The 21,396-nt window shown below is 33.8% G+C and overlaps 1 protein-coding gene across 2 annotated transcripts in view; it reads left to right on the plus strand.

The window, feature by feature from the left end:
- Positions 1-18,511, plus strand: part of LOC125067881 (RNA polymerase II elongation factor Ell) — a 44,762-nt gene extending 26,251 nt beyond the window's left edge. Inside the window, exons 3-14 of one of the 2 annotated variants that reach the window (XM_047676777.1) lie at positions 3,371-3,469; positions 5,264-5,415; positions 5,533-5,736; positions 5,827-6,087; positions 7,597-7,667; positions 7,744-7,900; positions 8,257-8,492; positions 10,669-10,788; positions 11,291-11,381; positions 11,600-11,771; positions 13,747-13,884; positions 14,969-18,511. In XM_047676777.1, coding sequence (XP_047532733.1) covers positions 3,371-3,469; positions 5,264-5,415; positions 5,533-5,736; positions 5,827-6,087; positions 7,597-7,667; positions 7,744-7,900; positions 8,257-8,492; positions 10,669-10,788; positions 11,291-11,381; positions 11,600-11,771; positions 13,747-13,884; positions 14,969-15,022 — 1,755 coding nt within the window. In that variant the 3' untranslated portion in view covers positions 15,023-18,511. Of the gene's footprint in view, positions 1-3,370; positions 3,470-5,263; positions 5,416-5,532; positions 6,088-7,596; positions 7,668-7,743; positions 7,901-8,256; positions 8,493-10,668; positions 10,789-11,290; positions 11,382-11,599; positions 11,772-13,746; positions 13,885-14,968 lie in introns of both variants that reach the window. The other variant, XM_047676776.1, reaches the window with a different exon arrangement.
- Positions 18,512-21,396: the final 2,885 nt, after the last annotated feature.

Consider the following 21,396-nt stretch of genomic DNA (forward strand, 5'->3'; position numbering starts at 1 on the left):
ATTGCATCCTCATAAATAAAATGGTTGACGTAATACTACCGAGTCAAAATAATATGTAGCCACTTCTTCAAGCCAAATTTTATTAGTCTGTGTTTGTTCGAAAGAGTTCTATCTATGTAAATTTATGGCTATCTATACATTATGGAGGAATAGAGAAGCGATAAATGAATGGTAAATTTCTGGGCGAATTTATCTCAATAATAATTGTTTGAAAAATATCTAAATATAGTTGTTGGTCAAAGACGTTTTTGTTTTTCGCATTGTACGTAGTTTATGTACTTGTTTTGCTACAAACGACGTCACTTTCATAATATTATTTATTGTCAACTGGTAGCATAAGTACCTATACAGAAAATAAGATAATAACAAGCCGGTAAGCAATTAACGTGGGGCCGATCACAGCCCAGCTGCGTGGATTTCCCGCTACGATGCGTGTTGAGAACTATTTATTATCGTTCGGTGCTGACGTACGCCACTATCAAAATAAATTATTTTGTATTCTGTGTCTTCGCGCATAAAGTCGAATTTCTGTCGTACGACCAGTACCACCTCCACAACGTTACGTCAATAAGATACAACACGTTAACTAGCTCGACTGGGGCGTATGGCTGCCTGTTTCGTGTCCGGGTTTGTCGCCTAGAATCTATAACAACAAATCTCTCGAATCTTTGTAATAGAAATTATATAGTCGTACTTGTCTACCTATAGCTAGTCAACAAAACAACATCGAAGCAGCAAAACAAGCCAACGCATAGATATTTTGTACTTATATCTCTTGTTCGAGCGAACCGAACCGGTTCGGTCGGCCTCTCACTTCGCAACTCCGTATACCGCTTGCTGAGAAATTAGGTAAGCAACAAAAGCCTTGGTCGCTGCGCACGACGGACAGAATGCAATAAAGAAATCCTTAACATTAATTAACAATATCAGTCGCAATCTACAGGTAGAGAGTGATGTAACAGTATATTACCAAAGTAGTCAGTCAGTCGTTGTCCGGTTGAATAGGACTTTAAAAATTGAATCGTTCAAACGGCATTCTAGTGATGCCTTGAAAAACGGATGATGAATTTCCTTGTGTTTTCCGGTCGAACCGAGGCGTAGACTCGAACGACCTTCGTTAAAAGACAAACAATGAAACTAAACAACCTTGACATGATACTATCTGCAACTGATGCATTGCACTCATTACCTACAAATGAATATCTAATCATATTATTACATTAATGAACTCTTCTTGAAATTCGTTACAAAAACAATACAATTAAACAATTGCTGAACTGTAGAGACGTACAAATGTAGCGGGCGAGACGGCTGTTCACCGAATGCCGAAGTATTCCATCGCAACGCGCTCTTTATATCGGCCGAAGTCGCTACCGCAGAGAAAGCCGCGCCCCGCACTCCCCCGCGTTGCCTTCGCACTCGTCCCGTAGCGGGTTTTTTCCTCATCAGCTCTATAATTGTATACAGTATATCTCACCTTGGGTTCATCAGTCGCGACATGCTTTCTGAACTTCTAACAAACGACACTGCTCCGTATTCAGCTTTTTGTTGAATAAATTTTCATTTGATATTAGATCCAACATATTGTATTAAACCATTACCATTACCAACAAGTAGGTACACTACTATTTACATTTTAGAAGTACACGTTAAAAGCTTATTAGTTAGAGCTACCGATTTTAAAATTTAGTTTCGCTTACTCTAATTTTTACCGTATTGTATAGCGAGAAAAAAATCAATATAGTGGCGTTGGGACTTCTCGGGTTATTGCTCCATTTGTGTCTGCATCACGACACACGACGCAATTTTTAATGGGCTAATTGCTTGGCATGATGGCGTTGGCAGACGTCAGCCGCGATTCGCGACCTTAAAGCGGTTCGGGGCCACGCGTGTGTGATGTAGGTGACGCGCCTTGTCCGGACGTTTTGAGCCACACTACTTTGTCATTATGTACTCTGAAGTACGACAAACAAGAGCAACATTAACATTTCATTAAATATAAGATTTCATTTTAACAAATGTATGTTCACTTTCATTTTAAAATTCTAGTATACTTTAAATTTTTCAACGAAGAATAATATTGTATGTTATTCAACGTAACATCGCGCTATTCGCTGTTAAAACTAGCTATCAAGAGCAAAATACTTATACGTGGGATTGAATTACAAATGCACATTACGTTCTCGTATAAATTCATAAAATATCGCGTGTACAGCGTCTACTTGGTGGCGAAACGGTACGTTGCGCTTAGTGGTTGCTTGTATGCTTGCGGAGCCGCGACGTTGCCATTCCAGGCGATGAAAGTCGTTAGGTACTCATTGCGAGCCCCCGCGCTATATTACGCACATTACATTCAACACCGAATCTTAGGCTTTTTTTCATATATACCAATTAAACTACCATCTTCCGTTACATTGAGAATTCAAAATAAATAAATCTATCATTAGATAGATTCGGCGCTGACTATCGTGTCATGATTTCAGCGTGTAACTAACTGATTCAGATTGTATTCATAGAAGCCGGCTGCCAAAGTGCCGATGCGCGACAAGCATGTACATTCCACGAATAAAACTAATAGCAAAATTTTACCCACCGCGTATTATGTTACAACTACAACGTTAATCCGTCTTCTATTTGTAGTCGGTGGATTATTTAATATTATTTTATGAAGAATTGTATTCAAGCTATTGTAATTTAAATAATAGTTGTAGGAAATAATAATGCTTCGATTTCTGAGATCGTTACACATTTAGTTAATGCATTTTTATTTGTTGTATCTACTGTTTTAAAATTATTATATACTTACGAATATATTAAAAAAAGAAGAAGTAATTCTTTTCGTTTTGAAATACTATTTCTGATCTACGCCTTTATATTTTATTATTACAATAAAGTTCTCGGGTATGAGATAGCTGTTACATACACGTGATGATAGTGTATATACATTTAATAAGTAGATTAACACACGCAAATCACTAAACTAATGTGTGTGGGTAATCATTTTATTTTTATCTTCCTAGCTTAATGGAAAATCAATAAAATCAACGATAAATAATGCACGATTGACACTCCTTCCGTACTTGTCCATAACAAATATTGAGCTTAATTTAAATAAAAATTTGAATAACACGCGGATGGACGGAAAATAATTTATAACAAAAAAAAATCCCTCGGAATTATATCAAAAGGTTAATTGTACAAAATTATCTCGAGTCCGTGACATCGATCACATATAAATTTAATCAATTTTATATTTAATTATCTATTAATATTATACAATAGTTGATAAATATCGTTTGAATTTCGCTTTCGAATGAATAAAACAACGACGTTAGTATAATAAATAAAGTTTTTACTTTCTTTTTTCCAGAAAATCTCCATTCCGGCTCCATCCAGTGGTAATGGATCATCGGGTGAATCCACGTTTCACTTCAGTATCAATAGCAATGCAGAAATGGAGGGTCCACAGGTAAAAACAATGTGAACTCAATTAAAATGTTCATAAAACATAGATAATTTAAAATACCGAATACTATTTTCATAAAAAACAATACGTGATATTATAATATAATCTGTAAGAATTACAATAATATCTGATATGAGGTAAACGTCATAGCTGTATTTATTATATTATATTTATCGTTTGATTATAATTAGTGCAAGGTTTATTCCGTTTGTCTTAAATCTGAATGTATGATGGAGATTGAATGAAACTTTTCTCAACTTTCTAACGTGCGTCGTATCGAGTTTAATCGCGCCTTAGTTTCTTTTCCGGTCTCTAAACAGCCCAAAAGTATCTACTTTGTATACATCTATTGGATTTATTCAGAGTACTAATGCCTAATAATATGATTAAAACATTAGACGATTTTCATTAAATATTCAAGAATCTCTTTTATCTTTCTATTTTACGGAGACATGATTGAATATTATAATTTTTTCATCGAATGTCATAGATAAAAATAATATGATAGATGATAAAAAAGTATTCCCGAAAGCTAATTGATAAATGTATTAGTCTATCATAGAGTTTATTTATTATCAGTAATGTTTGAAATGTTTTATTGGATACTGTAACTTTTCATAAAATCGTAAGTCATGCTTGTGTCGTTACAAGTGTCGCTGATATGATTGCTATCTACCAAAGGTCAATTTCTTGCTGACTTTATATATATTATCAATTTGTTTGATATCATTGTTTACACTTCAGCAGTAGATGTAATAAGCAAGGTATAGTTTGATTTCCCATTATAACGCTGTAACAAAGTCCAGTGCGTTTGATGTTTGAGGCAACCTAACACTCAGCTGATATTCAATGAATTATAACAAATCATAGAACTTAACACCGATAAGGTGTGCTCGTTTTTATTTGTAGGTCACTGAGCGGTTGCTACCATAAGTTGTGACCGACGAATTCGATAGAGTAACTTTGTATGCCATTACTACCGTGTGCTTGAATATTTTTATTACAAATGAATTTAGAAGTATTGATATCATTTATTTGTCTTATGGTAAATTTCAAAACAATAAATTTTCACAAGCAATTTTAATACAAAATTATTTCATCTCGAAATAGATATTAATTATCTTTAAATTTAAGGCTACTGTTGAAATACTTGAGTCTTCACGATAATGATTAATCGCTGCAAGGTTAATAATAGTAATACGCGTTGTTTATACGTAGTGATAGAAATATATACTTGTATATTTTTTGAACAAGTTTTTTCAACGAGATTGGGCACGTAGGAAGCAATTATATCAAATGTCTCGTTTGAATTAGTCATTAGGTTGGAATATTTATTAATATAAAATAAAATAACCTTTTGTGTATACTTAAATTCTTGATTATTACGAGTTTTGGGTTAATTGGATTTTCTTAATTGCAATGATATACATAAATGTACGTAATATAAATCATCCTCATATTATGAATTCAATTGTTTTATAAAAAAATATATATACCAGAACCGAGTTGACTTGTACTTTAATTTTTAAAAGCGCAAGAGGCTTAAGACATGTGTTGTCTTTATTGGATGCAATTTGTGTATTTGTGTAATAACTTGATGGATGCAACAACTCTCATGAGTTTTATGCATTACTGAACTTGAAGAATATATCTGCATTTACACGAATCCAAATTAGTAAAAAACACCATAATAAAATTAAATACTATTGGAACTAAAAATAACAATAATATTACATATATATAACTAAAAAAATTGTGATGACATCTAATAATTAAAATTTCAATGTTTCTTTTAAGGGTTCGTTCGAGTGCGTCAGGGGTGGGGGCGCGAGGCGCCTGGAGTCGTGCGGGCCGCTGCCGCGAAGAATGCGCGTGCAAGCCAACGACGACTCGTACGAGGCGACCAAGGACCGAATGTCCAGGACTATCGCCGCGGAGCAGAGCAAATGGTCTGTCCATTGGACATTGATTTAAATCTAGTCTATCTAATTTTAAAATTAGTAATCCTCTAAGAAGTAATCGTATTTTATTGCCTTAGATTTTAACAATAATATTGTATGTTTCAGCACCCGCGTCATTAAACCTAATCAAACGGATATAGGTCGACGTGTTAAAGTGCGCTCAACACATCCTACGTACTCAAATGGGCCTGCAGCTCAGTTGGCTGAACGGCTCGAAAGGGCCGAAAGGCCAGAGCGCCCCGAAAGACCCGAACGACCGGAAAGGCCTGAGAGGCCGGAACGACCTGAACGGCAAGAGCGGCAAGAACGGCCTGAACGAGCAGAAAGACCCGAGAGACAAGATCGGCCCGAACGGCCAGAACGGCCTGAAAGACCCGAACGGCCGGAACGGCCTGAGAGACCTGAACGGCAAGAACGGCCAGAGCGGCCTGAGCGGCAAGAACGGCCCGAGCGACCAGAAAGGGCTGAACGCCCCGAACGGTCGGAAAGACCTGAACGGATGGAGCGTGTAGAAAGGCCGGCGGTCGCACCTCCTGCGAGTCGCCCGCAACCCACTGCGTCCGCGCACCCGCACCCCCAGCCCCAGCAGCACCCGCAACCACACCCCCATCAACCGCAACGGCCTCCCCCCAATCCAGACCTTACTAGGCGACCCTTAAAGTAAGCATTAAATGTATATAATTCTTATTGTATATCCGTTATATGCATATGCCGAAAATTAGAAAAAACTAAATTTGAATATATGATTCTGCTTTTAATATTTCTAATGTTTTTTGTTCGAGGTATAGTTATTTTTTTTCGGAAAATATTGACAATTGAAACAATTGAAAATTATGCACGTAAAATTTAAATGACAATTAATAATTTAAATGAATAAAAGCGTCGTGTTTCAAGTTATCAATTTTATGAACATTTGAATCAATAAATTGACGTGGACCGTCATAATTGGCTAATTAGTGATTGTTTTATTGTCTTACAAAATAAATATAGAATTTGCTGTTACCGACGTCATTTACCGAGACGTTCATTATTTAGTAATATGATTTCCAGTTATTTGGGAAATCTATAATATGTTAACCAAGGTTGCTAGGTCACACATACACAGGCACAGACAGGATATTAATTATCCGATTGATTTTTATCTCTATATCGATAATTTTACGATTCAGACACGGTCCGTGTTACAGATTATTATAAGAAAAAAAAATATATAAAAACACTGCGACGCGTGTACATTATGTAAACATTGACCAAAAGTTATTTAGACACGTCTGAAATTTGTTAATGATAATCGTCTTTATCGTTTAGTGATAAAATGCGGTCGTTTTATAGGAAGTGTGGCTTATAAAATAATTTATATACATAAAATAAATTACAAAGACACTTTTTGTTATAGAATTTTTTTATATACACCTTGAACAAAAGACAAATCGTTGGTTTAAAGTAGGATATACAGACTAAAAACAAAATAATTCCAAAGAGGTTGTATAATATAATATTTTTATAAAATTCGAATTTGAATAAGGTCTCACTTTCTATTATTGGTTTTGTAATACAAGCCTAACTTAACATGGCGATTAGTGCTTGCGACGGCTGACTCATGCTCCGCCAAGGTTGTGTACAAATTATTATTAAGCTAAAACAACTCAAGGCGATTCAGAACTCGTGATTTCTATACATCGCTGTTGTATTTATTACTCGCCGAATAATCCTTGTTATCAGATAAAAGATAATTTATGCTAAAATTGGTGACGTTTGTTTTCATAGTAAATTTTTTTTTTTTCATAAAAAGCTTGCTTATTTTATTTACTTCGTTTTTAAAGAACGAAAAATGTCTAGGTTTCTTTTTTATATTTGCGTTTACTTTGTCTTGAGTTTCGTTTTTTTTCTCGCGTATTTTATTGTAAACACATTTGAACGTCGGCTGACGTTTTTATAAATAAATCTGTTAGAAGATAAATTTGTACTGATGTACAAAAGTAAGCAATAAAGTTTTTTTAACTACTAAAAACGCGATATAAAACGCCCAGTTGATCATTCGAGCGACAAAAAAATGACTTCAAACTTTGTAAATTGAATTCATTATTAACCTTAAATTGTGCTTTAGGTTTTGCAAAATTTAATAAAATCTTTCGGTTGAATATTAACAAAACATATTTTCCGTTTCAGAGAAAGACTTATACAATTATTAGCACTGAAACCCTTCAAGAAGCCCGAACTATACGCGAGACTCATGAGTGGTAAGCTTATATTCAAGTAATGAAATCCCTACACGTACAGTATTGAACTCGACTAACGTTTGGGTTGACCTTGCAGAGGGCCTCAAAGAAAAGGAACGTAGTATGGTGAACAAGATCCTGCCAGAGATCGGCACGCTCAAGGACAACTGTTACCACTTACGTAGGCACGTATGGAACGACGTCAACGAAGATTGGCCATTCTATACGGAGGAAGAAAAACGTTTGCTCAAGAGGTCTGTGTTCAACCCGTTCAAGTTTCAATATATCGTTTTAACTCAGTTTATTATTAAAAAATATCTTCCCTTGTCTCGAGGAGAAGCTTTCATCACCCCGCTTCGTTTCGAGTTGGTCGGTGGTTTGAAATGTAGCTGAATTTAATGCGACACATTGGCGCTTTCTTAGCGATGCGATAAATAATTAATTAGTTTCGATAGATGAATCAGGCACTTGGCAATTTCCTCGGTGACAGAGAAGGCAATATTATGAGTTAGCTTAGTAGTCATGTAGCGTTTATTGTTATTATAAGACTGCGTACTAAGGTTTTTCACCGAATCGTGTGTGATTGTATTTAATGCCCCGCTCCCCGCAGGCGGAAACCTCAAAATCTAACGCCGCCGCTCAGCAGCGACTCCGCGAACTCGCTGTCGCCGCGCGCGTCGCCGGGCGCGAGCAAGCGCGCGGGCGCCAGCGCCGACGACGCGCCCGCCGCCGTCAAGAAGCAGCGCATCTCGCACTACCGCCGGCCCTCGCCGCCCTCCTCCGGGTACGCCACCACCTCCTCCGGCGAGCGCCACGCCTCCGACAACGAGGACGACCGCACCACGGGTGAGTGGACTACTGCTCATTGCTGTTCCGAAGGTTACCTATACGAAGAATAAATAAATTATTGACAAATCTTAGTGACAGAAATGACATTGGTAAAATTAATTTGTATAACAATAATTAGAGACTTCCATTCCATTGTTGCCCCAGAAACTCTACTCCGTTGTGGCCCAAAAGTCTCCAGACCTTTAAATCCGGTCCTGGGAGTAGTCACCCCTTCTTAAACTCTTAGGCGTCGTAAGAGCCGACTAAGAGAAAGCTTATTAGGCGATCGAATATCGCCTCCACCAGTACGGTGTCGTCTGGCAGGAAACCAACCTAACAACAAAGACATAATCGAGTAGGGTTGGTGATAGGCGGCCATATAAATTTGTCATTGTCGTGCAGTTGACCCCAAATTAATGGGATAAAGACACGGGAGATGTTGGCGGTTTCGACATACGGGAACAATTTAGATTCGTAAACGTGTATATGATAACCTTGTCGGTCGTGTAATTACCAAATGTAAAAGAAAAAAAAAAATCGCAGGAAATAGGAAGGTGTATCTTTGACAGAGGAATATTCACAATACAGATATAGAACTGAAAAAGCATTTCGTATAATTTTAATACTTTATATGGGATATCTATTTTTAGATACGTATTTTTTTCATCTAGTACTGCGTTAGTAATTACTCGCCTTCTTTATTTATTCACGTATGTAGCCTCAAATTTTATTTTATTTGTATCGGAGCGTTTCCGTCAAATTAAATAAAATTTATCGTAATTACATCTTTAACCGCTCATATCCGCTATCGCGACCACATCCTACGCATTCGTAATCAATATTTAAAAACAAAACAAAAAATAACAATTAGAAGCGAATTCAATGTTACCAAATAGAAAAAATATCGCTTCGAAATAAAACTCAATTCTCATATTACATAACGACTTTAGTCCGTTTTGCCTAAAAATTGTTTCGTTTCATTGTAAATTATAATCGGTCTTATTATTGAGCAAGTCAAGTAGTTAATTACGTAACAAATTATGCATCTAAATTGTTTTTATAAACGTCATTATAAACTTCAAATAAATATATATTGGTATCGAAAGATTTACTTATCTTCGTGTTGATTTCATTAAGTCCTTTTAGATTAAAATTTCCATTTGATACTATAATAAGGTAAAAACACAGAATGCTCTAATCGTAATCTTTGTATATTTTTATTGAAGTTAATAATAATAATAATATGAACGAATATGTTTCTATCTATAAAAATAATTCTAGTAAAAAAGATTGAATCGTTTTTTATTTAACGATGACTATTTTTGTTCGTAGAAATAAGCCGAATACAAATCATTGTTATTTATATAATATATACATAATGTTTTATGAAAAAAGCGAACTATATAATATTAAAATAGGTTCAATGCTGTCATGTCGCAATTTGCACATAAATGGACGTGTTTACAATACGCGATAGATAACACCGCGTTACGTCGGGCTTGGCGTTAATTTGTTATTGACTTTGTTCCATACATTAGCCTGACTTATTTAATATTTGTGTCATTATGTACAATCGACATTAAATACCAAGCACGGCATTAATTTACAATTCAATTGTATCCTTGTGTAATATTATTTTTTATAAAATATAATAATTTTGAATATTCTGAATTTTAATTGTATTATGAAATAGATTCTTTGTTTATTTCATTTGAATATAGAATTATTAAAAGCGATTAAATAAAAGATAATTTAAAGAGGAGGGCTATTTAAAAATAAAATAAATGCGCGTTATGTCTAGGAGATATTAGATGTCTCTCTCAGAAGGTTAGAGCAAAATCCACTTGGATGTTCTAATATGGATTTGGTGTAAACGAATGTGTTTTAACAAGCACGAGATTAATTATAAACACTAATTTGATAGACGTCTCTCGATAATTATGTGAAATATATTTTATCTTAGTATTACGTGGGAACTGTTTTCGTAATTTCCATTACATCCGCTATTGGCTTATTTTTTAAGCGTCTCTCGTAATCGCTCTTTGTTTTATTTTGTGCATATATAAGAGTTAGAAGAAAAAGTGGCATAACTGGTATAATTATTATTTTTTCGACTCATTCAATTTTCCTCACAGCGTTGAGTCAATTTAAAAAAACGTAGATTGTTTATATAATGTGTTATTTGTGCTTTCAGTTAAAAAGGACAATGGTTATACTCTCAACTTTACTACCGTGAAGGATCTCTGTCCCAGTCCTGTGAAGGCGAATGGCTTTAGTAGAAGTAGTCCTCCTGTAGAGCAAACTAGTATCACAGGTACGTTAAAAACTACTTTTTAATTGATATAGATCATCTAATAACTTTAGCTAAGTCTTAACCAAGTAGTGCTACACGCACTGCGAGGAGTATTTAATATTGCCTTGAGAAATATAAGAAGCGCTGTACCTTAGTTTTTAGGTACGAAAATATTATCTTTTATGTTTCTTTGCGCGCTTAGCCTATATTGACTTTCTTTTGAACTTTTAGACGAGGCTAATACGATTCGTATTATCGTATATCATATTTGCACGAATTCGTCGAAATATATATTCAAATTGTAGAATATATTTTAGACTTACATAGTTACGTCATTAGTATCACTTTATTATTAAGAGAATAAGGAAAATATTGCCTCCAGCACATTTATGTGATAAAATTGAATGTTTTGTTAAATTTACTATCATTGGAAATTAAAATGTGCTTTTACAAGTTGCCGGTTACATAGTAATTGCTAGCTGCCAGTAAAGTATTAACGATATTTATTATATTTTCGTTACAGTAAAAGACATCACAAATACGGAACCTTTAGAAAATACAGCTTTAACGTCTGTGCCTGAAGAAAACATGACTGATTTGGTAGACATTGAAAGGTGAGTATTTACAACATCAAGTCATATATTAATATAAGTATACATAGAGTTTGTTTCCTATCAATTTTGTTGATATTATGGCAACAATCATACATGTGCTCATACATATACATAACAAGTTTCAGTAATAATGCAGACTTAAAATAGTGCAATAAAAACTTGGAAGTTTAAATGATATGAAAAAAGTGTATATAGAATGAACGTGTCATTCGTTGCAGACAATATCCGCCAATAACGAGCTCGAGCACGCGGCGCGCGTACAAGAACGAGTTCGCGACGCTGTACACGGAGTACCAGTCGCTGTACGAGCGCGTCGCGCAGGTCGCCGCGCTCTTCACGCAGCTCGAGCACCAGCTCAAGTGCGCCGAGCCCAAGTCGCCGCAGCACCGGGTCAGTCTCGCACGCACGCACACGCACACGCACGCACCCACAAACAAACGTTCACACTCACTCACACAGCCTAAATATTTATCTGAAATACATTCAAAACGTTTAAGCTCTCTCGCTAATTTCCTTTCGTCTTTTCCTCAAGTGACGACTGATGGAATGTTAATGCACTTCGTTGCCAATACAGATGATTTTTTTTATTTTACATTATATTGTGTGCGTCATTCTTTTTAAATATTGTTTTTGTTTAAGTTTTCCTCTTAATGTTTACTAGAATTGAATGGTACAAAAGTCTTCAAGAAATCAATGATTTATTTCTTCATTAAATGTATTGTTTCTAAGTTGGTATGCTATATAAAGATATTATAATTAAATATATAATTATATTTATATTGGATTTCGTAAAAGAATGTCTTCTTTTGAAATAGCTAACTTAAGAGTATTACTTCATCATATATATTATTGAAGTGTAATTTAAAAATAACTGTACTCTCTCTTTGAAACAATCTCGTATGCCTCGTAAAAAGCAAGGCCAACTCCTCGCGTCTCTTAAAAGGTTAGCGGCTAGCTCGATTCAAGGTCTTATGAGTAAACTCAATAAGTATGCATTTTTATTTTTTTTTATTAGATATAGTCTTATAAGTAAAGATTTGTAATTTAAATCGACCATTGATTATATTATTTATATTATCAATACTAGTGTTCGTTCAGTGGTCGAAGTTCAACCATAATAACATTAATGGTAATCTGGGGAAAATTGATTGATCATTGATCATTATCAACTCGACAGTTGTTACCTAACATAAAAAACGGAAATTAGTTTACCAGTGCATGAGAAAAGGACACTTCCTTTGTCTTTAACATAATACATATTATTAGTTATTTCTTTCTAGGCTTAAATAAGTATTAATTTAAAGAGGTAGATTTATATGTTATTGTGACTAATCGACCTTTAATTAATAACATAACTATAGAAGAATAATTAACTCAGAAGTTAAACCATTAATCGCAATCATTATGATTGCCTATGTCAGTGTAATCATACGATTTTCTCATTTATCAGTAGTTCACTTTTTGTTTTATAAACGTGTAATAACAAATAAAACATACACATTTAAACTTAGATATATTTATTGAATCACTAAACAAAATACAATGATGATGAGTTCCAAATTTGAATAATGATAAAAATCAAATTGTCAAATAAAAGTAAAATAAATTTTAGTATTTAGCAATATCCGTACATTTCACTATCGCTGACGTCACATTCTCTGGAAAGTTTTCGTTCTCAAGGTTAAGGTACTGAAGTACGTCGAATAAAGATGTGTCATTGTTTACTTGTTTACATTACAATCTTGAAGTTTTCTATAACGAAAGAGAAATTAATTGATAAAAAGATATATAATTATTTAATAAAATTTTCTTCGTCTATGTAACTTATTAATAATTGATTAGAAACAAAGGGCAAAATTATACTATATCGATGGATACAGACAACCAAATCAGAAAGACATAACGAGGACGGGTAAATGAGACATCTGTTGGTAAGTGGTCACCACTGCCCATAGACATTAGCGCTGTAAGAATTATTAAACACTCCTTACATTGAAAATGCGCCATCTACCTTGGGAGCTAAAATGTTATGTGCCCTGTGGCTGTAGTTATAATGGCTTACTCACCGTTTAAACCGGAACACATCAACAACGAGTATTTTTGTTTGGCGGTAGAATATGTGATGAGTGGGTGGTACCTACAGGCTGGTGGCTTAGAAAGCCCGCCTGGTATGACACTAAAAAAACACACAATTATTTTTATCTCATTCCGCTTGTTTCCCAAAATTCATAAACCATATATATTTCCACAATTTAAATAAAATCCCGTCTGAGTTGTAGCAAGTCAGGATTTTGCCACTTATATTATTTAATGACGTGGTACTACTCAGCTGTAAGTTTGTAATGTTGTATTACCGTGTCCGCAGAGCATAGAGCAGCGCATAGTGGAGGAGTACCAGCGCATGCGCAACGACGTGGCCTACCAACGGGACAGGCGGCGCGTTAACTACCTGCATCGGAAACTTAACCACATCAAGCGGATGGTACACCAGTACGACCAACTGGTGAGAATAATATCCATACATACGCTTTAATAGCCTTATTATATTGAGAGATGACTAAGTCTAATGTAAGAGCCGAAACGAGATGTATTAGCGACAGGTTTCGGGCCAAACAGATACTGTCTGTGTAATTATTAGTTTAGACATGTATTCCGTACACATACACAAAATCTCAAGAAAAAAATTTTTTAATATCAAAACGTTACATAAATAAATTACTCAATTGACGGCCTGACTTAAATTGCCGTCTACATTTTTTATGTTCCGTCAAAGTATTCGAAAATTAAAAAACTTACATAATTAGAAAGTAGTACCAGTAGAAATCATGTGTACACTTAAAATTGATATATTTTATAATTAGAATTAAATAACTATAAAGCATACTATTTATAATGTTTATTATATATGTTAAAATTATTGCATGAATTAATAAAAATAAAATAATTTAAAAATGATTGGAAAAGTTCAAATTTGAAAGAATACACGTCTATCAAACATGAACAACCCATCATTTGTATATGAAATTTTCAAGTCTGTAACACGCTTAAAGGATTACGGAAATATACCAGTAAGTATTTATCGAAGTCAGATGGTGAAAGTTATATGTTCCTCATATAATATTCATATTTTAATTAAAATTGTAATTAAGTTGAATTTTAAAGACAAACTCAAAAGTATTGTTACATAAACCAATTATGAAATTCATTTACGTAGACGTTAATTAAAAACTTAAATACATTTGAATATCAAGTTTGCAAGTTTTATTGTATTAAATATTCAGTTCAAATGGTCCACCGAATTGAATCGGTGTTAAGCGAAAGTGAACCAAGAAAAATCGTATACGTTTTTAAATATTTATGCGATCCAAATATATTAATAATACACAAGTCTACAAATCAAATACGTGGGCACTTGTAGTTCCTCAGTATTGTTTATAAAGAAGATAATTGTCAATTCGTGGGATGTTACCCTGTTGATTATTTATTTCTTTTAATACATTGATATTCTTTTGGATATGAAACGCTCAATACATTTTAGTTTAATTCATAATTAGACAGTTGTTAATGTACAAGCGTGTCCGTTGCAGCGCAACCTGAAGCCGGAGCGCGTGTCGGCGGCCAGCACGACGCAGGCGTACTGACCCGCGCGCGGCCTCTAGTACAGCCGCGCGCGCCCCGCGCCGCCGGAGCGCCGCGCGTGCCGTGCGCACCGGACGTTCAGTGCGGGCCGGACGTGCAGTGCGCGCCGGGCCTACGGTGCGAGCCGGACGTGCAGTGCGCGCCGAGCCTACGGTGCGATCCGGACGTGCAGTGCGAGCCGGGCGTTCAGTGCTAGCCGGACGTTCAGTGCGAGCCAAATTGCAGTATTGTAAATGTGTGTATTTTTAAAACGAAGGTTAGGCTTAAGATTTCTGTTATCGAGATTCCTATTGATGCCTTATTCGATCTGAATTCTGAACTCGAACGTACCAGACGATTGTGAGATATGTCTTTAGATGTTATATATTATACGGATCGGACGACCGAAGTTTTATATGTGAGAGATGTATTGTACACACATAAGCGTTCTGCCAATTTGGTATTGTAAGTATTGTTGTTTGGTCAAAATATATTTAGTTAAAATTGTTATATTGCAGCTGAATGTTTTTAATTTTACGGTTCTTCCATTATTTTATAAAAAGGAAACGATTGATTTGAAATGACGAATCGAGACACCGAGCGGAGGTATAGATCTTCGCCTTACCGGATATGAGGGCCCATATTGAATTATAAGAAAACATTTATAAACCTAGCTAATTATATTATTACATATTTTCGGACATTAACTGTATTTAATGTATATCAAACTTTATTTTTTTACCAATTCCTTGTGTATTTCTGCTTTAATTACTTTGACCTTCAAATAATGTAATTTCATGTTAATAAGATTATTGATTATAGCAGAAATATACAAAATAAGGTTAATAATATTGTACCATAATGTTATTTGCTATTGTTAGTAGTGAAGGATCTTGACGATTGCGAGCGATTCAACGTTATATAGGTCCTTAACTTTGTTTTTTATCAATTGGTTTTTATAGTGTAAATAACTGAAAACGTATATATTTTAATAACAAATAAGTACATAATAGTCCAATAGTAGATGATTGTTCGTCCACATTTTATTCCACACGAAAAATATTGCCGTCTGATGTTATTGTTGTCCAAATGAATTTCGCTTATAAAGTTGCCATCGTTGACCCTCGATATCATTTCGTTTTTAAATCGCCTTTAAAAGGATGGATCGATTGTGAATCACTGCAATTTTAATGTCAATTTAAAGGACTATTGACCTTTAAAAATTCTAAAATAAAAACACTGTCGATTATATTTTAGACGCGATTACGTCCCTCTTGCTTCTAAACAATCCATCCATTTTTTAATGTTGGACGTTCATTTTGTACGCGTCTTGCCCAGCTTGCATGTTGTATATAGTAACATATAGAAAGATATATCATGTTCTTGTTAAATTTTACTATGGGTAGTGTAATATTTTCAGTTTTTTTTTTCGTCTTTATTAATAATATAATTACACATATTATTATTATATTAATATTTGTTCAATTGTTTTGACTCGGTCGTGTCATTGACGTCGATAAAGATCTTGAAAATATCTCAATGGCTTTAAATAAATCACTCATTGATGTCACAAAGTAAACTCAAACGAGATCGACGATTAGTATTAAAGGACAAGCGGAAGTGACACGACCGAGATTGAATACGTAAATGTGGTCATAGTTTTTGCCAAAATTATAAATACATTTTATATTTAATTAGTTTTTAATTGCTAAAAAAACGTCTCGAGTTAGCAACAACCGGCCAGTGTTGAACATCCACTAGAAATAAGGAAATATTCTGGTCCTCTTCAGAATAACCCTCCAAATCACAATAAAAAAAATGTAGTTATTTTAGTCTGCATTGGGTTCTTTGACATATGGAGCATTTTACCTCAATAATTATGATTTAAATTCTTTGTACTTCGTTAAAAAAAAAAAAAACAATTAGCATTATATAGCAAATTTTAGTCTTAACAATAAGTTCAAACAAACCAACAAACAAACATAAAACTATTAATTTATTTTTGTTTTCGAATTAAAGCTCCGTCGTAAGCCCAATGTAAGAAAAGCCGTCTTTCGTATTTTGTCCTAAAACTAACGTCCATATTTTTGAAAATGATTTAGCGTTAAGTAATTCTGATTTAATCAATGAAAGATAACTAGTTTTTTGTGAGTCCACTATAATCCAACTCGTCATCCATTTGCTGCAAATTCGTCACATTAGAACGTTTATTATGGAACCGTAAAGACCGATGACATCATCATTATTTAAACTTCCCAATTGTCCAAGTAAATCTTTAAGAGAAATCATTAGTAATAAATTTAAATTAATATTGCTTATGAATTGACTACATTTTCAACTAAATTGTCTCAATGCAGTTTCATATCAAAATTACCTTCATTTTTTAGAGTCGAATTGTTTCCAGATAATGTTTATAAATACTTATTTGTTATGAATTCGTATTTAATATATATTTTCTAATATATAATACTAGCGTAATAAATTGATGTAGGTTTACGAAACCATGTTAATTGATGATGTTGTTTCAGTTCATTTTTGTCAATTAATATATAAAACGGCGTTGCTCTTTCATTATGTTTTTGTCGAAACGAATACAGTCAATTGTTTTGTACGTAACGACACCGCGCCTACTCGGCGTCGGGTAATCGGTCAATTCGTATGCAAGTGCCCTTTGTTTGCTCACGCGGTTATTTTATCACTTTACTCATTAAAATGCTCAATATTATGGTCATGATATTAGATAATTAAACTTCGCTTCGGAATCTTTATTTATTACTTTTCACTATTTATTGTTTTTAATTACTCTATATTATTTTCACTCAAAATTTTTTTTCTATGTGTCAGTGAATTTATCATGCCATTTATTGGTTTTGACGTGTCAAAGAACAACGTGAAACTACTTGCCCGTCATGTTTTGACGTTTTGAACATGCACGAACATCACAAATAGGAAAATCAAAACAATTCACATGTGAACGACCATCTTTTATTTAAATTTGATTTACGGCTCTGGATGCAAGTCATTTAATGCCTTAAAGTTAACAATATGTATCATTTTTTAAACAAAACCGTTAAAAAGTTATCGTTACCAGTAGTTTAAGCAACGATTGTTTTATTATAATATATAAATACTGTAAAATACTTGTAATCATTTGTTCCCTCGAGAGTTGGTAATATACTTGTGTTTAAAACGAAACTGTTATGATTAAAGTGGACATTGTGAATATGCATTCCATTCATCTCGAGTTTTTGTTTAGCACTGTTCATTGATGCACTTACTTATTGATTTACTAAATAATTACTACTCATTCATAAACAATCGTGTCGATAGATTATTATATATTCTAAATAGATGTATAAGAATACAGACTTATGGCGTTTGCCGTGTGATCTATGATATATAAGAGTGCATCAATTATATAATACTGCGTTCATATTCAGCACGCAGCACCGGGAAGTGTGCAACGCGAGAATGTAAACACTCATTATCTTCGACGCTCCAACGAAAGTTCATTAGGAAGCCAACGCGGATGTGGGCTGAACGTGAACGTGGTATTACGTACAATGTGCAGACCACTATAAAGAGTAAATAAATTTTATATAGAAAGATGATATATCCCTTTCTCATTTAAACGATATCTAAAATACTGTCACAAAGGGAGTTATAAAAATGTCAAACGTTGCTCGATTGTTACCGAATAAGTTATTAGAAGGTTGGACGGAAATATTTGTATTTTGTCATGTTTATACGAATGATAATATCTCAATGAAATATCATAGCCCATTGTACAGAGTAGGCGATATATATAGAGTCTAGTAACGTCGAACTTTTCTTAAATCCTAGTTAGTGATATATTTGTAATACTAATTCCCAAATGTATATTTATATATGACACGTGACGAACGCGCCACGATATTTGTTTCGAGTTATAACATTTGCCTTAAATTTGTTTTAATTAAGTAGGTCGCGAGTCAATCAGGTTGTGTTAACCCCATTAGTAATCATAACAATGAATTTTTGGCCTATTTAATTCATATATTTATTATATATATGTAATTTATTGTAATCGGTTGCGCGTTTGTCACGTGTCAAATATAACAAGTTATACTTAACATAGCTGATATTATAGCGGCTTAAGGCGGGCGTTACGTGAAGATCCTTACCTTACATATTTTTTTAGATGTAGATGTTTGAGTTTGCGTATTCTGATCAAACGTTATTGTAAATTTGCTGTACATTAAAGAAAAAAAAAATGGCCGCGGTCGCGCTTAGGGCCCGACGGCGATCTCGCAAGACTGTCGATTTACCGAACAACTTAAATACTATGTATTATGTCAATGTAAATAAAGTACGAATTAGACATTAGACGCGTTAAGGAATGTAATCGTAGTGTTTTTATTTTTATGAATCGCGAATTGTATAGGACGGGAAAGTAAATGAATATATATATAGGCGAAGTGTTAGTGTGTCGGTACGGGCCAAAGGCTCGGCGGCGGCCGAAACGATGCTGCGATATTCCTTGTGCCCCTCGAAATATCAGTGCATTATATATGAGTCAAGATGTATAGACGATGCGGTAGTGTTATTGTGTATAGAAGTGTTTATACAAGCTCGAGTCAGGCGGAGGAGAGACCGATTCTTGCCAGCCGGTTCGAGCGAACGACGACTAGCTATGAATCCTGACATCGGCTCACGTTAATTAGCTTTTAAATATTTCATCAAAATATAAAATACACAAAAAAATGGATATAAATTTCTCGACCAAGTGCTGGTTGTTTTTAAATTATTAAAATGTAAAAAAAATTAGATTATAAACAAAGTATAGGTACAATTTATGAATTATACTTTTCTTTTCGGCATTTCGTGTAACAGTGGAAGGGACTTAGCTTTTTTGCTACTCAGAAATCGACTTTATTATTATATACAGTTGTTTTAAGTTAGAGCATTCATCGAAGCACTCGTTGAAGCAACCTTTGTGTTGAATGTTCCTTTTGTGATTTCTTTTGCTCACGTTCTCTTCCATTGCTTATATTTTTGTTTCGCCAACTGTCTAATTGTATAATATGATTTTGTTAAGGCAGGGTAATGCAGAAATGAGAAGAGGTACTTTTTTATTTTAAAAATAGAATGAGAATTTGTTTGAATGTTTCAATTGAGTTGATTTAATCCATTCAATGGAATATGTATTGTTATGAAAGGAGCAAGAGTTTGTTGTTTTTTTTTTTTTAATTAAGTCATTATCGATTTCGAAGATTAATGAGGCAGCGATTAGTTAATTACAATTGTCAAGTTACCACACAAACAATAGTCAGGTGTAAGCTCTCTTTGGCGTTGTTTTTCGAATTCCCTACGACTTAAAGCCCAGAGCCTATATAGTCCATGTGGAAGATCAGACTCAATTTTACATCACACAGTACATGAGCTGAAGAGAGATTGTGAAGAGTATTGTTATAAAAGGTACCTATTCAAAATCTGGATAAACAGACTAACTTGTCCTAGTTCGGATAGTGTTGCTGCAATATGCATTTATGCCATCTTCGTTTGAATTATGGGATCAGTGCCAAAACTTTCTCCTTCTTGTTTAGCTCAAAAATATGCAATTGTTAGCATGCTTGATGTAACAGCTGAGTTAATTGTTTAGTTAGTCTGCCATTTTGTGAATATTTTGTTTTGATAGTAATATGTAAATCTTTTATAATATATTTGTTTACAATAAATAAATGACAACATTATAAATAAATGAAATTGTATTTTCCATTTAAACTGAAGAAAAAAATATAAAAAGAATAATATGCAATGATATTGGATGTTTTATTTTTACACCTTTAATATTTATTAAGATAGGATTTTTTTTTTAATTTTAGGGGTTTATTTCAAGGGGTTTTGATTAATTTAAGTAAACGATTATAAAATAGTTAGTCATAAACTGTAAAAATGTATTCGTTATCCTTAAAATGTAAATACATATTTCCAAAAAAAAAAATTTACCATTTTCTATCAATAATAGTAGTTTAAATAAAGTTCTTGTAGACATTGCAAAAAAAAATGCAAACTATCATTTATAAAATTAAATTCAAATGAATAATCGATATAATTAATTAAATAATCAATATCAAGTTTTCCAATCAAATTTAATAAAAATAAGGGCTTTTCATTAGCTAAAAATCTACCTAATGCTTATATTATAAAACAAAAGAAAAAGGAGACGTTATGAACATAATTGTAAAAAAACAACTCATAATATTGTTTCTTCAAAGAGGTTCATTGTGGCCTTCGTAACAGTAATTTTGAATCGTCATGTTACAGTGTTAAATTAAATGTAAAGCTACCACAGGTTTGGAATGTACATTTTATATGTGTATTTCCCATTCTGCATGAGCGCAGAAACAAAAGCGAA

The sequence above is a fragment of the Vanessa atalanta genome, chromosome 12 (assembly GCF_905147765.1).
Source record: "Vanessa atalanta chromosome 12, ilVanAtal1.2, whole genome shotgun sequence".
NCBI lineage: Eukaryota > Metazoa > Arthropoda > Insecta > Lepidoptera > Nymphalidae > Vanessa > Vanessa atalanta.